Genomic DNA, 13811 nt, shown 5'->3' with positions numbered 1-13811 from the left:
AAAACTCCAGCCTTGAAAAAGATCAAATCTGCACAGATGCGGAGGAAATATGGTTTGCAATGTTTTCTTACAGATATTTGTCTCCTAACTAAAATGCTGATATTTAGCTGTCCAATAATTTCTCAGAAAATGGTGATGATAGATAGATAGAAAATGGACAAGATCTGGTTATCACTAAGATGTCCAGTCCTTGTGGCTGTAAATGTAGAACTATTTCTGAAAACTATGTTTTTGTTGTTGATGGTGATGACCGAGTCTTTCCAATTCATCAGAGAAATATAACTTAACCTGCTGTTTTCTCTGCAGTGACATTGATTTCACTACAGAAACTATCAAGTGATCCTTTAAGGGTGAAAGTTTCACAGGATGAAGAAAAATGTTCGAATAAGGATCAGTAAAGTCAGCAGCTCTGTAATGAAATGGTCATTTTATCTCCTGCTGTCAGTAAATGAGGTTATGGCATGACTTAAGTAAAATACAGTGCTTACCCCCCCCCCCCAAGGAATTTACAATCTAAATTTAGATGGAGAAGATCAGGAAAGGGCAAAGCAAAACAAGACTTAATATAAATCAAAGCATTAATGATCAGCATAGGGGACTTTGTAACCACAGTGTCAGAACTACCAATGTGATGTGGGAAGTCCAGAACAGAAATGTAAGAAACATGAGTGTCAAACTCTGCTTACTGGCCCCAGTCAGATCATTAAAAAATAATAATCACCATCTGCTCAGCAAATGGAAACATACCAAGTTGATTTAGTAACATCAAATGGAATGAAGTGAATTCCAAAGAATGGAGTAACTGCTAACTAATTTCTACTCTCTCCTGAATTGATGTGTTATTTATCAACTTTCATTAATTTTATAATTATTTTTTGTACTATTATTGTTTATAGAGAAAATCTATCCATGTGCTCCTTAGGAGGTGAAAACTATTTGATGGCACATAATCAATTATTGCTATTAATAAAGTTGGGTTTTTTATGATTTGATGTTTGCCACCTTCAGAGCAGAGCAGAATGCAAATAAGTAAACCAATCAATCAGTCTTAAATATTCTCCTTTATTCATTATTCATACTGTTTTTGTAAGGTTGTGGGTCATTCCATCTTTGGAAAAAATGTTGAGCTAAATCCAGAATGAGCAGCTCCTCCACCCTAAATGATGGAGCTTGGGTCATGATATCACAGTATGTTTCGTCATTTTGGGTCCCTTTGTGATTAGAAAGAGATACCTAGAAATGGTGGGGAACAACCAAATCCAGATGTGTTGAAGTCATCAGTGATCATAAACCTACTAGATAAAAAGCTCTTTCAGCCTCATTAGGTGCCAGGTCATTCCCATTTTTTTACTTTCAGATACTGACAGATAATCATTTACTTTTACATATTTTTACAGTACTGAAAATCCTGCCGAACCAACAAGCCCAAGGAAAGGTACTTTTAATTTATTTCGTTTTAACATTTCATTTGTGTCCTTCACAAGCTCATCTGCTGAAATCTTCTCACGCTAATGCATAATTATGATTAAGGAACAATGCATATCCTGTCAGTTAGCTATACTTGAAATAATATTATTTCATCATTTCTTCTTGTGCTGGTAGAACTCAGGTGAAGCCTCCTAGACCAAGGTAGATAGATAGATAGATAGATAGATAGATAGATAGATAGACAGACAGACAGACAGACAGACAGACAAACACAGAGAGAGAGATACCCTTTCTCCAGAACAGAGCTCACCAGAGCACTAGTCTATCCAGGGTATCTAAAATGGTTCACACAATTCCTCTGCAGCTCTTCCTCACTGCATCTACAATAATGTCCCCCCCATTTCTTTCACACATCTAAGCATGGAGAAGTGGAATATGTGACTCTCAGATGTTGTTGATCTCAAGTCCCTTTCAGAATGAGCAGCAGTCAAAGAAAATGGGGGCTTGTATTCCAATAATCACCTGTCCCCATCAAATAAATGATGGCCCAAGCCACTCCTTTTGATCTTACTTGCAGAATGCAAAACACACACACACACACACACACACACACACACACACACACACACAAAGTTCTGCCTTTAGACCGAACATCTGTTTTGTGTCTTATGTAGCTGGGCAGGTAGTCCTCAGTTAACAACAGTAACTGAGATCAGCAAATCTAATGTTAAGCAGCATGGTCATAAAATGAAACGACCCTGCAGCTTGTTATGGTTGTTAGGTGAATCACATGTGTGGCTAGGCAAAATGTCGTGTGGTTGCCATTTGCAGATTCTTGCTGTCTTCCCCATTGATTTTGCTGTTGGAAGCTGGCAGTGAAAGTCACAAATGGTGATCCTATGATTGCAGGATGCTGTGAATTTTGTAATGGCTGTGGTGCTGCTGCAACCTTGAGGACTGGCCAGAAGTCTCCTTATTCAGCATTGTTGTAAACTTCAAAATGATTGCTGAACGAATGGTTGTCAAACAAGGTCTGCCTATATAGTACCAGGAAAACTTGCCTAGATACTATGCATATAAATGGATTTATTTCAGTTGAGTGGAGTCATCATGCTCTAACATAGCTCTGGCAGATATGACTGAAAGATACCAGCCTGCTGACAAGTTATCCTAAACTTCCAATTCTCAGCTTACATAAGAATTCTTAAAAATACGAACACAGCTGAACAAAAATGTGATGTAACTAAATATGCAACGATCAAGCACTTTAAACCATGAGGATTTCAAGAGCAAATGTAAAATCTGGAAGATGTTTGTTTTGCTGTTGGATAACCTACAATGATGGGACGTGGTGGCTCAGTGGGTTAGAACGCTGAGTTTGTCGATCAGAAGGTCGGCAGTCTGGCGGATCGAATCCTGAGTGCCGCATAACAGAGTGAGCGCCTGTTACTCGTCCCAGCTTCTGCCAACCTAGCAGTTCGAAAGCACGTAAAAATGCAAGTAGAAAAATAGGGACCACTACAGTGGGAAGGTAACAGTGTTCCGTGCGCCTTTGGCATCTAGTCATGCCGGCCACATGACCACGGAGACGTCCTCGGACAAACACTGGCTCTTCAGCTTTGAAATGGAGATGAGCACTGTCCCCTAGAGTCGGAAATGACTAGCATGCATGTGCGGGGGAACCTTTACCTTTACCAAGCTAAAAAAAACAATAACAATTAAACAGCTAACCTGGCTCCCGGCTTTGCCTGTATAAGCCACTGATGAGTTTCCAGGCTCTCCTGAAACAAAACATGCAAACAAACAAACAAAAGTTTGAGTCCTTCGGGAGAAGGGCGGTATACAAATATAATAAAATGAAATGAAAATGAAAAACCAAAACAGAATGGTGGAGAAAAGAGTGTTTGAGGTGCCAGCCTAAAATGGCCAAAAGATGCTGGCCAGTATCCCATCTCTGATTGTGTCACCACATCATTGCCGATGAAGCAGAAACAGTGAAGGGCTAGGGAAGAGACAAAGCAACATTATAAAATCATGGCATTTAAAAATGGTTAGCAGAACATGTTCATGCCACAGTTAGAAATTTATGGCTTAGAGTTAAAGGGATGTGATAATGAGTCCAAAGCCACTTCGCAGCAGCTCACAGCAACACAAGGAAAGATCCAACTCGTGTGAATGCACACATCCCGAAGCAGTCTGAGCATGGACACTTTGCTGTGGAATCTGTGGACAGCAGCTGTCAGTCACAATCACACAGGGAAGAGCAAGCTGCAGGCAGGTTCTTTGTCTGAGCCAAGTTGGGCTGTACAATTTGACCAAAAGAAAAAAGGGATACAGCAAAAGGAACATGTGGGCACTCCTCTAACCCCTGACCCTCGAGCTTCCTAAGGCAGTCCATATGACAAGTGGTTTTCACACAGTACAGCTGTTGCTGTGGAAACACTTTCCCACGGCCTTTCCATTTGGCAATGGTAAGGACTAGCCTAGTATGTGTCAAACCAAGTGTAGGCTAGTGGCTCTGTGATTCCCCCCCCCCGCCCTTATCAATGTGAATGCAGTATGTGACTTCAGAAGAGAGGGGAACCCTTGAATTCCACAGCCAGATAACTCCCGTCAACAGCATATACAGCCAAGCAGAAACAACCAATACATCTTCTATGCCAGTCTTGGAGATGTCTGTGAACAAACATGTCTGTCAGCTGAGGCCCCCTGAAACTCTTCACCAACGTGCATATAAAGAATGCCATTAAAAAGCAATAGCAGAAAGAGCAGATAGCATTCCAACTTCTGGGGATCTGTGGGGGGTGACACAGAAGCCAAGAGTTTAATTTTCCATCTGTGAATGGCTTACTCTTTTCACAGTACAGCTTAGGGCCCTTGAACCATAATTACCCTCAATGCACCGGCCCCTAGAGTCGGAAACGACTAGCATGCATGTGTGGGGGAAACTTTACCTTTACCTTTACCTTAATCTACAATAGGCTGCTGCACGTGCTTTGACAACCAGGAATACTACTGGGATAGTTTAATAATATAATATTTGTTTCACTGTATAAGCAAACTACACACGTCAGATAATATCACTGGATGTAACTGTTGTTACTCAAATTACAGTTTAAATCAAGGATAGATTATAGGAATAGATAGAAATAAATCTTCCCTATCTTAGTCCCTTTTGGTTGTATTGGGCACCCATAACTAGCAGACTTGAACTTGAACTCAGCAGAAAACTGGTATTAGACAGATTAGCCAAGATGAAGCCAATTTACCCAGCTTGCTGCTTTGTGTCAACAGAAGAAACCACATCCTCTGTAGTTTAAATTCTGAGTTTCTTCTATCTGCCTTTCACTTGACTTTGCATTTGTTACCGAGATGGACTTGATTATTGACATGTTCAACATTCATGCCCAGACAAACTTTCGTTCTCAATGTAGCTGACTCCCAAATTCCAACAAGTATGGCTGGGAATTATGGACACTGGAGCCAAACATATCTGTAGAACACAAGGCTGAGAAAATATGGCAAAAACAAGAAAAAAAGAAAAGAAAATATGGCAAAAAGTACTGCTTTTAATGAACTGCTCCTTGCAGACAGTTGGTCATTTGCATTCTTTTAGAGTCGTTGAGGCCACCTGGAGGTTTATTTGTGTCATCAGGGTCACCTGAGTAGTGCAAATTGGTATGGAGCCTTCTTGTAACTGCTGAAAGGACTGTATTGAAAACAGGAGATAGATAATGTCTTCTTCCTCCCCCTCTGTTGAGAGACAGGTGTCCAATTTTGACTCTCTCTCTCTCTCTCTCAATTTTGACTCTCTCTTAAGGCCACACTTGGAATACTGCATCCAGTTTTGGTCACCACGATGTAAAAAAGATGTTGAGACTCTAGAAAGAGTACAGAGAAGAGCAACAAAGATGATTGGGGGACTGGAAACTAAAACATATGGGGAACGGCTGCTGGAATTGGGTATGTCTAGTTTAACGAAGAGAAGGGTGAGGGGTGACATGATAGCAGTGTTCCAATATCTCAGGGGCTGCCACAAAGAAGAGGGAGCCAAGCTATTCTCTAAAGCACCCGAAGGCAGGACAAGAAGCAATGGATGGAAACTAGTCAAGGAGAGAAGCAACCTAGAACTAAGGAGAAACCGAACAACCTGCCTCCAGAAGCTGTGAATGCTTCAACACTGGAAGTTTTTAAGAGACTGGACAGCCATTTGTCCGAAATGGTATAGGGTTTCCTGCCTGAGCAGGGGGTTGGACTAGATGACCTCCAAGGTCCCTTCCAACTTATATTATTATTAGTAGTAGTATTATTAGCATTATTTTTATTATTAGTATTAGTATTATAGAACATCATCTATCTCCAGTCTACAACACAATCCTTTCAGCAGTTTCAAGAAGTCTCCACACCCATTTGTACTACCTAGGTGACTCTGACAACACAGATAAACCTCCAGCCTCAACGACTTGCTAAAAAGAATACAAATGACCAGCTGTCTGCAAGGAGTATAAATCCTTCCATTCCCCACCATCCAGTCAGAGCTGAAGAAGCTTCTTGGATGAAAAGTGAAATGTCTTCAAAGAAAAACAAGAAAATCTAGTCGCCTTGTGAAAAAGCACCTTTGGGATAAGTATGACCTGGATGTTTGAGAGTCTCCATAGACAGAGTCAATGGAGAAGCTGGCAGTAAAATCAAAATTGCAGACGTGATGCCTCATTTAACAATCAAGTTGCTTAGCAATGGAACTGTCAATCCCAATCATGGTCATTAAGAGAGGACTACCTGTATATCAGTGTGAAGTAAGGAATTGCAAACTTGATGAATATGAGTACAGCTTATGATTCAGGCTCTTAAATCAGAAGTCATTGCTGTTATTATTCATGGCTGCTGGTCATGATAGGTATATGATACTTAACAAGATTAGGAGCTGCAGGCCTCTTAATACTAGCCCCAGGGGAATATTAACAAAATGGCCATACTGAATACATGTCCTGTTTGTAGACATTTGGCTGACTACATTGAGTCAGAATGTTAAACAAGATATTCTTTTGATTTTAATTAATAGAGCTCTTACACTGTAGCAACAGTAAGAAATTTGGACTTCTTTTTGGCACAGACAGCTAGGAAAGGAATCCAAAGGACCTGGTTTATAAATATGTCTCATATTTCAATTATCCAATTAAAGCCAGTTAGGATGAAAAAAATTCAGACTTTAAGAACAAAACGTGAACGTAGATTGCTCATGATTTGTTCTGGTTTCAGAGCCCTTATTCCCAAACAAGATTGTCAAATTGTTTCCTATATTCCCACTTAATGTTGAAGACATGTTATTTTTATACTATCTGGATTGAAAAACCTATCCTGAGATTAGTTTATAGAACAGGTAGGGGTTTTTTTAGCCTAAAACAGAGGCTCCAAACTTGGCAATTTCAAGATTCCTCATGGCTAGCTGAGGAATTCTGGGAGTTGAAGTCCACAAGTCTTAAAGTTGACCCTTGGCCTAGAAAATATGAGATAGCAATAGCATTTATTTCATGATATCATAATTCAAATCAACTGAATGAATTGTTTCTACCCTACTATGTGCCCCTATTAATTTTGTAGGAAGTAAGAGTTCCACAACAGCAAAAAAAGTTGAGCCTGGAGGCATCACCAGGCCACTCGTGTTCCGGCTCCATGACAGTGTACCTTCATTAGTTCGTGAAATTTTATTGGAACGTGGTTGGATTGAATATAATGAGCATGAACAAGATAATGAAGACTGGAACTTGTACTGGAGGAATTGCCCTTTCCGGCTGACAGAACACCAGAGCATCAAACCATGGCAGAGGCTCAATCACCATCCAGAAACCATCAGAATCACTCGGAAAGATTATTTGGCAAGACATCTGAAACGCATGAAGGGAATTTATGGAACCACCCTTTATGAGTTCAGTCCCGTGGCCTTCATCATGCCCAATGACTATATAAAATTTATAACTGAGTACTCCAAGGAGAGGCAAATACCAGGAAAAAAGTTGAGTTACTGGATCTGCAAACCAGTTGATAGGTCTCGTGGGAGAGGCATTCTCATTTTTCAAGACATTAAGGATTTTGTTTATGACTGCATGGTAATTGTGCAAAAATATATCAGTAACCCTTTGCTTATTTCCGGATACAAATGGGACCTCCGTATTTATGTTTGTGTCACAAGCTTTTATCCCCTTACAATTTATATATATGAAGAAGGACTGGTGAGGTTTGCAACAGAGAAGTTTGACCTGAGATCCCTTGACAACATTTACGCTCACCTGACAAACACAAGCATCAATAAGTTTGGGCCATCATACAGAAAGGACAAAGAAGTCATTGGCTCTGGTTGCAAATGGACTTTTAGCAAATTTCGGGCCTATTTACGGAGCTGCAGTGTTGATGACCTGCTCCTCTGGAAAAGAATCAACCATATAGTCATTCTAACTTTGTTGGCCATCACCACTTCAGTACCATTTACGTCCAACTGCTTTGAACTCTTTGGGTTTGACATATTGGTTGATGAGAAAATGAAACCCTGGCTTCTCGAAGTAAACCACAGCCCAGGTCTGCGTTTAGACTGTGCCAGTGATGTCACTGTCAAAAGGAAGCTGCTCCATGACATTGTCGACTTGCTAAACTACAAGGAAGCTGATACTTTAAGAAAAAGCAGAGGGACCAATCGGAGGCTTTCGTGCTTCAGCCAGTCACAATATTTGCTGACCACTCAGTCACAGGTCCCACTGGATTTCCTGGCTCTTGGGAAAGGAACCAAATCAGCAACAACGTCCCCTTCTCCATCCTGTTTGCAGATCAATAAAAGAACACCCACGTATGGCAGAACGGCTAGTGCATACCCTCGGAAAACTTTGACTTCACAATTGCGTGAAAAGATGCACCTGCCCCAAACACCTATCCAATCAAAGCCATTATCCAAAAGCAGACAGATGTTAAGAACTAGTCATTCGCTATGTGAGTCTGTGCAGTCCACACATTGGTTTAACTCACTAGAGTTCTACACCCGCAAGCCAACTATTCCTCCTTATTTTCTCTCAGATAAAGACCGCCGGCCATTCCCCCGTGTAGGTGATTTTACCCTTATATTTCCTTTCAACGATGCAGCACTTGAAGCATCTAAGAATGGGATGAATGTCAAAAGTGTAATACAGGAAATCCATAAGTTAATAAGTAAAGAATTACAACCAGAACATCAAAAATTAAATAAAGACTTAGCTAACCAGTAGACAAATGGTTTGAGCAATTCTATACCCTTTTTTATGAAACAGCTTGAAAGCTGATGACAAAAATGTAATGTGTGCCATTCTTATACTAGACTTCCTCAACCTGGTGCCCACCAAATGTGCCAGACTAAGGGCTATATTTCTCAAACAATAAAATCAGTAGAATCCAACACATCTAGCAGGTGGGAAATTTTGAAAGTCTCTCCTATACACTTCCAAATTTTCTTTCTTTCTCTTCCTTTGAAATAATTCTCAATATAAGTGCAAATGTGGGAAAATTTGCAATGATTTCCTTCAAAATATTATATTTATACAATATTATATTTATACAAACGACAGAGATAAAATATTAAGCAGGTCATTCAGTTTATGGCATTTGAATCAGTAAACAGTACAAACAAGTAATGTACCGGTTGTACTAATATATCATTGTTTAATTTTAAAAAGACTTTTGGCCACTTTCAATTTGTATTCAAGTTTAGCATCAAAATTACAAAAGTGAAAACCGAAGGTCAAACAGCCTGTTTCCCTCGAACATGTCAAAAATACAGAAGCCTTTTCTGTGGTCTAACATAGACACACTCATCTACATATTCATCCTGTCATTGAAGGACCCACACAGGATCCAAACACAAGACGTGACACCAGATGAGCTTTCCCCAACTCAGCACCATCTGTATGAGTTGGACTACAAACCACAGATTCTTAGCCATGCAAACAGAGGTAATACACATTATACTCCAACACTTCTAAAAATCAACAGCTTGGGGAAAAAATGTATGCCAGGGAAACAAACAAAAGGACAGCTGAGTGACAGGGAGAGTTGGACACAGAACTCCTGAAAAGTACACAACGTAGTACCTGAATTTCTTTACACAGCTGGAAAAATATTATGGACATGCACTCCTGAAGAGTGAAACCTATCTGGATGCAAATGTTTATCTAGATTTAATTTCACTGGAGCATTTATGGCATTTCTGTAACATAGGGCTTATTTTCACACATGGCACTTACAAGCTGAGTATAAATTGAGAGTTCATAACTTTAAAACTCCATTGGAGTCCTATTTACTTGTAGATTTCTAGAGAGCTCCATTACACTACATAGTTTCCTGAAGAGAACTCTACCAACTCAGCCGCTCCCTTCTGGAAAGGGAGGAGGGTAAAAACTATAGACAGACCTTGACGTATGACACCACTGGGGCAGAATTTCCATTGCTAGGCAAGGCAGTTGTTCATCTCAATTTGTGCCTGATATTACAGTATTATTATTTTTGTCACAATTAAGTGAATCACTGCAAGTGTTAAGTGAATCATGCAGTTATTAGGTGAGTTCAATTGCCCCCATTCATTTTGGTTGTCGGAAGCTGGCTGGGAAGGTTACAAACGGCAAGATCCTGGGATGATGCTGCAAGCACCCAAATTTTGATCACATGACTGTCGGGATCCTATGACAGTCGTAAGTGCAAGGACTGGTTGTAACTCACTTTTTTCAGTGCCATTCACCTTCGAAAGGTCACTAAACAAATGGTTGTAAGTCAAGGATCACATTTACCTTCCTGTTGCATACACACAGCTTTTTCATTCGGCAACTGCTTGATTGGTGTGCGTAGTCATTTCCACTTAACTACTAGCCCTTCTAGCTCCAGAAACATCTATTCTTACTGCTGCCTTTTCACAAGTTTTAAGAGTCATTGTCCCACCCTCCCTGGATGAAAGATGTATGTTCTAGCCTGGTTGCACACATTGCCTTAAGCAACAATCTGGTATGAATTTTAGCTTGATCTCATTGTGATTTGTAAACCACTCTTTATAGCTTGGCATGTTGTGAAATCCAGTCAGTTATGACCAATTCAACAAACCCTTCCTTAACAAATAATGGCTTGGCTAATCACATACATCTCAAAACTCAGATCCTGAGGAGGTAATCCTGATCAGTTCTAAAACTGGTAATGATTTAGAAAAATAGTTTATGTTAAAAAGAAAAAAAAACATTTTCCTCAGGATCCACACAGAAGCGGGGCAAATGATAAAAGATTTGCAACACCATCACCCAAATACTATGGCTTATGTATGTCCATCACACCTTAGGATACAACTGTGTCTGATGATGTTAGTGTATATGTGTCATAATTTTGACATCTGTTCCACTTGCTAGCGGTAGCTGCAACTGACTATTTAGAATACACCATATTTTAGTGTTATACTGGTTCTTGATTCTTCGTCACAAGTCGTCACTGCTCAAACCAAAGGGTTTGCAGGCTTTCGCCATGATTCCAGAATTCAAAGAGGTGGAGGCATTCTTTTCCACTTCAGGCAAATGGAGACAACCATTCCTTCCACCACTCTTTCAAAAATAAATTCATATTGAACGTCTCTATAGCTTGTTTTTTTTTTAAAAAAATGCTGATTATGTCACTGTTTTCATTAATTTATAGCAAGCTGTACCCTATTTGTATTGTTTACATTTGTTTACATTTTGAATTTTAACACTGACCTGGAAACACTGCAAATAGGAGGGTTGCAAGGCCACCATTTAGGGCAGGGATGGGGAACTATGGCCCTTTTGTGACTTGTGAGCATGGCTGGCTCAGGAATTCTGGGAGTTGAAGTCATAAAAAGGCCATAGTTCCCCACCTCTGATTTAGGGGAATGATTCACTCATCTAGAATAAGTACTTCCTTGTCATTCTGGATTTGAACCTGTTGAGGAACATTCTTGGTTTCCCATTGTCTATTAGCATACACTGTCCTTACAGTACCATCGGGATACTCTCTTCTTTTTGAGCCAGCGGCTTGGATCTCCTTTTGCCCATTACAAAAGTGGATGGTTTTATCTCCATTTCTGTAAAGAATAAAAAAAATGTCTGGCTTCAACAGACTGCCCAGTCCAAAGACAAGGAATTCCTGACCCTAGGAGTAAGCATCTTTTGTAAGTTTAGTAAGCCAGCCAATAACCCTGTTGGCTATCAGACAAGGATACTTTATTTAACAGGGATTAGCTAGGGTTTCTCAGGAAAAGTGTAACAGAAATGAAGCACAGGATCTGCCTAGCCTGAAAGTCAAGAATGGCTTATATATGTAGTCTTAATTTATGACCGGTCGCTTAATGACTGTTTGAAGTTACACCAGATCCTCCCCACAACACTACTTATGACACCGTTTCAAAATTCTGACACCGTCTCTCTGAAGTCATGTGACTGCTTTTTGGGTGCTCAGCAACCAGCCCGGATTTACAGCCATTTGTGGCACCCAGTGATCACATGACCATGATTTACAACGTTTTTGCCAGAAACCAGTATTTGCTTCCGATTTCCAGCAAAAAAAAAAAGCCCCATAACAAACAATGGGTTTGCTTACTAATGTCCACATTCATTTCTCAACCACCACAAAAAAGTCATAAAATTGGGTCTGGTTATGTGGTGACTTCCTTTATGACTGCAATTGAGGAGGGGGCTGAGTTACAGTCATAAGTTGAGGACTATCTATAGTTTAGTCTAGTCAGGACTCATAAATCTTGCAGCAGAAAAGGCTACTAAAGATCTGCTCTACTTTAATAGTTCCTGACAAATAAAGCTGATGTGTTGACTAGGTCAGTACCATTGTCTTCTGCATCCAGTCTATATCTCTCTACTTACTTTTCTACTTTAACCACTGTGCCATCTGGGAAAATGGTTTCCTCAAAACCTCCACCATAGCGTCGTTTCACTGTCTGGTTCGGAAAGATGATCTCTTCAGTACCATCAGGATGATACTTTTCTGTTAACAAGGGCATCATTCAAAATTCCTTGTAAACCAAATTGCCCATATTCTCCCAGTATGAACGTTTTATGAATAAAAATACACACACTCACACACACACACGTTGGCATATATATATATATATATATATATATATATATATATATATATATATATATATATATATATATATATATATATATATATATATATATATATATATATATATATATATATATATATATATATGTTGGCTTAAAATGTAATAGGCCTACATCACATACCAATCTGATCATTAGGAAACTGCAGGACCTCCAAACCATCCTGATAAATAGTTCTGGTTGTCTGTGCATCTGCATAGTAATAAATCTGAAAAAGATAAAACAAATCTTGGTTGCTTACCATCTCTCCCCCCTCACGTATCTTGGGTGGTTACAAAACCTTTCCTTTTATTTACTATCTTTGTGACCAAAGGAATACATAAAAGCTAGCTGCATTACTTGTATGGCTAGTTTCCAGTGGTGCCGGGTTTTTTCCATTGCGACATCAAGATTGAGACTGGAAAGAAACTGCTGTCAAGTTTCCGACGGATGAGCTCTTCAAAGAACTCTGAGGCATTATTTACCTTAAAAGTCTTTTATTAGAGCAATATAACATCGGCAATGCTTGGTTAAAGCCAGAATATGTTATTCAATTCAAGTACTTTGCATGCATATGCAAACATAACATACAATATTAATACGGCAGCTGACCCCAGTATTCTTCAACAGTCTAATCAAAATGCAACTGCTAAAATTGTTTCTTTGTATATAATAACATCCCTCAAGAACATTTCTTTTCCAACCTCAGGCCCTTCAGGCTGTCTGCACCTAGGGCTGATGTCTGCAATTCCATTTTTAAATATCTCTTCAGGCATCCTGGGAAGAGTGGAGGTTTGTACAGCAAAGATGGCCAGGAGGTTGAGTTGGTGCTAGCTAGAAGGAGATCTCTGGATTGTTTAAGACAGATCAGCAGTGATTTCCTATTTTAAAGGACTTAACAAGAGTGCTCACAAAATGACCCGACTCAAACATTATACAGGTAGTCATCACTTGGTGACTGCCCTGTTTGGTAACTGTTCAAAGTTATGGATGTGATGAAAAAGTAACTTTTTGATTGGTCCCCACACGTATGACCACTTTAGGATCCCTGTGGTCATGTGAACAAAATTCAGGCATTTTGAAACCCGTGGGTGTTTATGACCATCATAGTGTCCCGCAGGCATGTGATCGCTATTTGCAAGTTTCATACCCAACTTCTGATGAGCAGAGTTGGTGTAGAAGGCAGCAGTAAAATCACAATTGAAATCGTGTGAGGTCTCACTTAATAACCACATTATTTAGTAATAGAGTTTCCAG

General features: G+C 39.7%; 1 protein-coding gene across 1 annotated transcript; it reads left to right on the top strand.

Annotated features, from left to right (window-relative positions):
* Positions 1-3630: 3630 nt before the first annotated feature.
* On the top strand, positions 3631-8678 carry TTLL2 (tubulin tyrosine ligase like 2; the record flags this gene model as incomplete). Its single annotated transcript, XM_083350195.1, has 2 exons — positions 3631-3724; positions 7030-8678. 2 exons carry the CDS (start codon positions 3631-3633, stop codon positions 8676-8678), a joined length of 1743 nt encoding a protein of 580 aa, XP_083206321.1.
* Between the last annotated feature and the right edge of the window lie 5133 nt (positions 8679-13811).

The sequence above is a fragment of the Vipera ursinii genome (assembly GCF_947247035.1).
Source record: "Vipera ursinii genome assembly, chromosome: 1".
NCBI classification, from domain to species: Eukaryota; Metazoa; Chordata; class Lepidosauria; order Squamata; family Viperidae; genus Vipera; species Vipera ursinii.
Note: the sequence above shows the minus strand (reverse complement) of the source record. Positions and strands in the feature narration are given on the sequence as shown.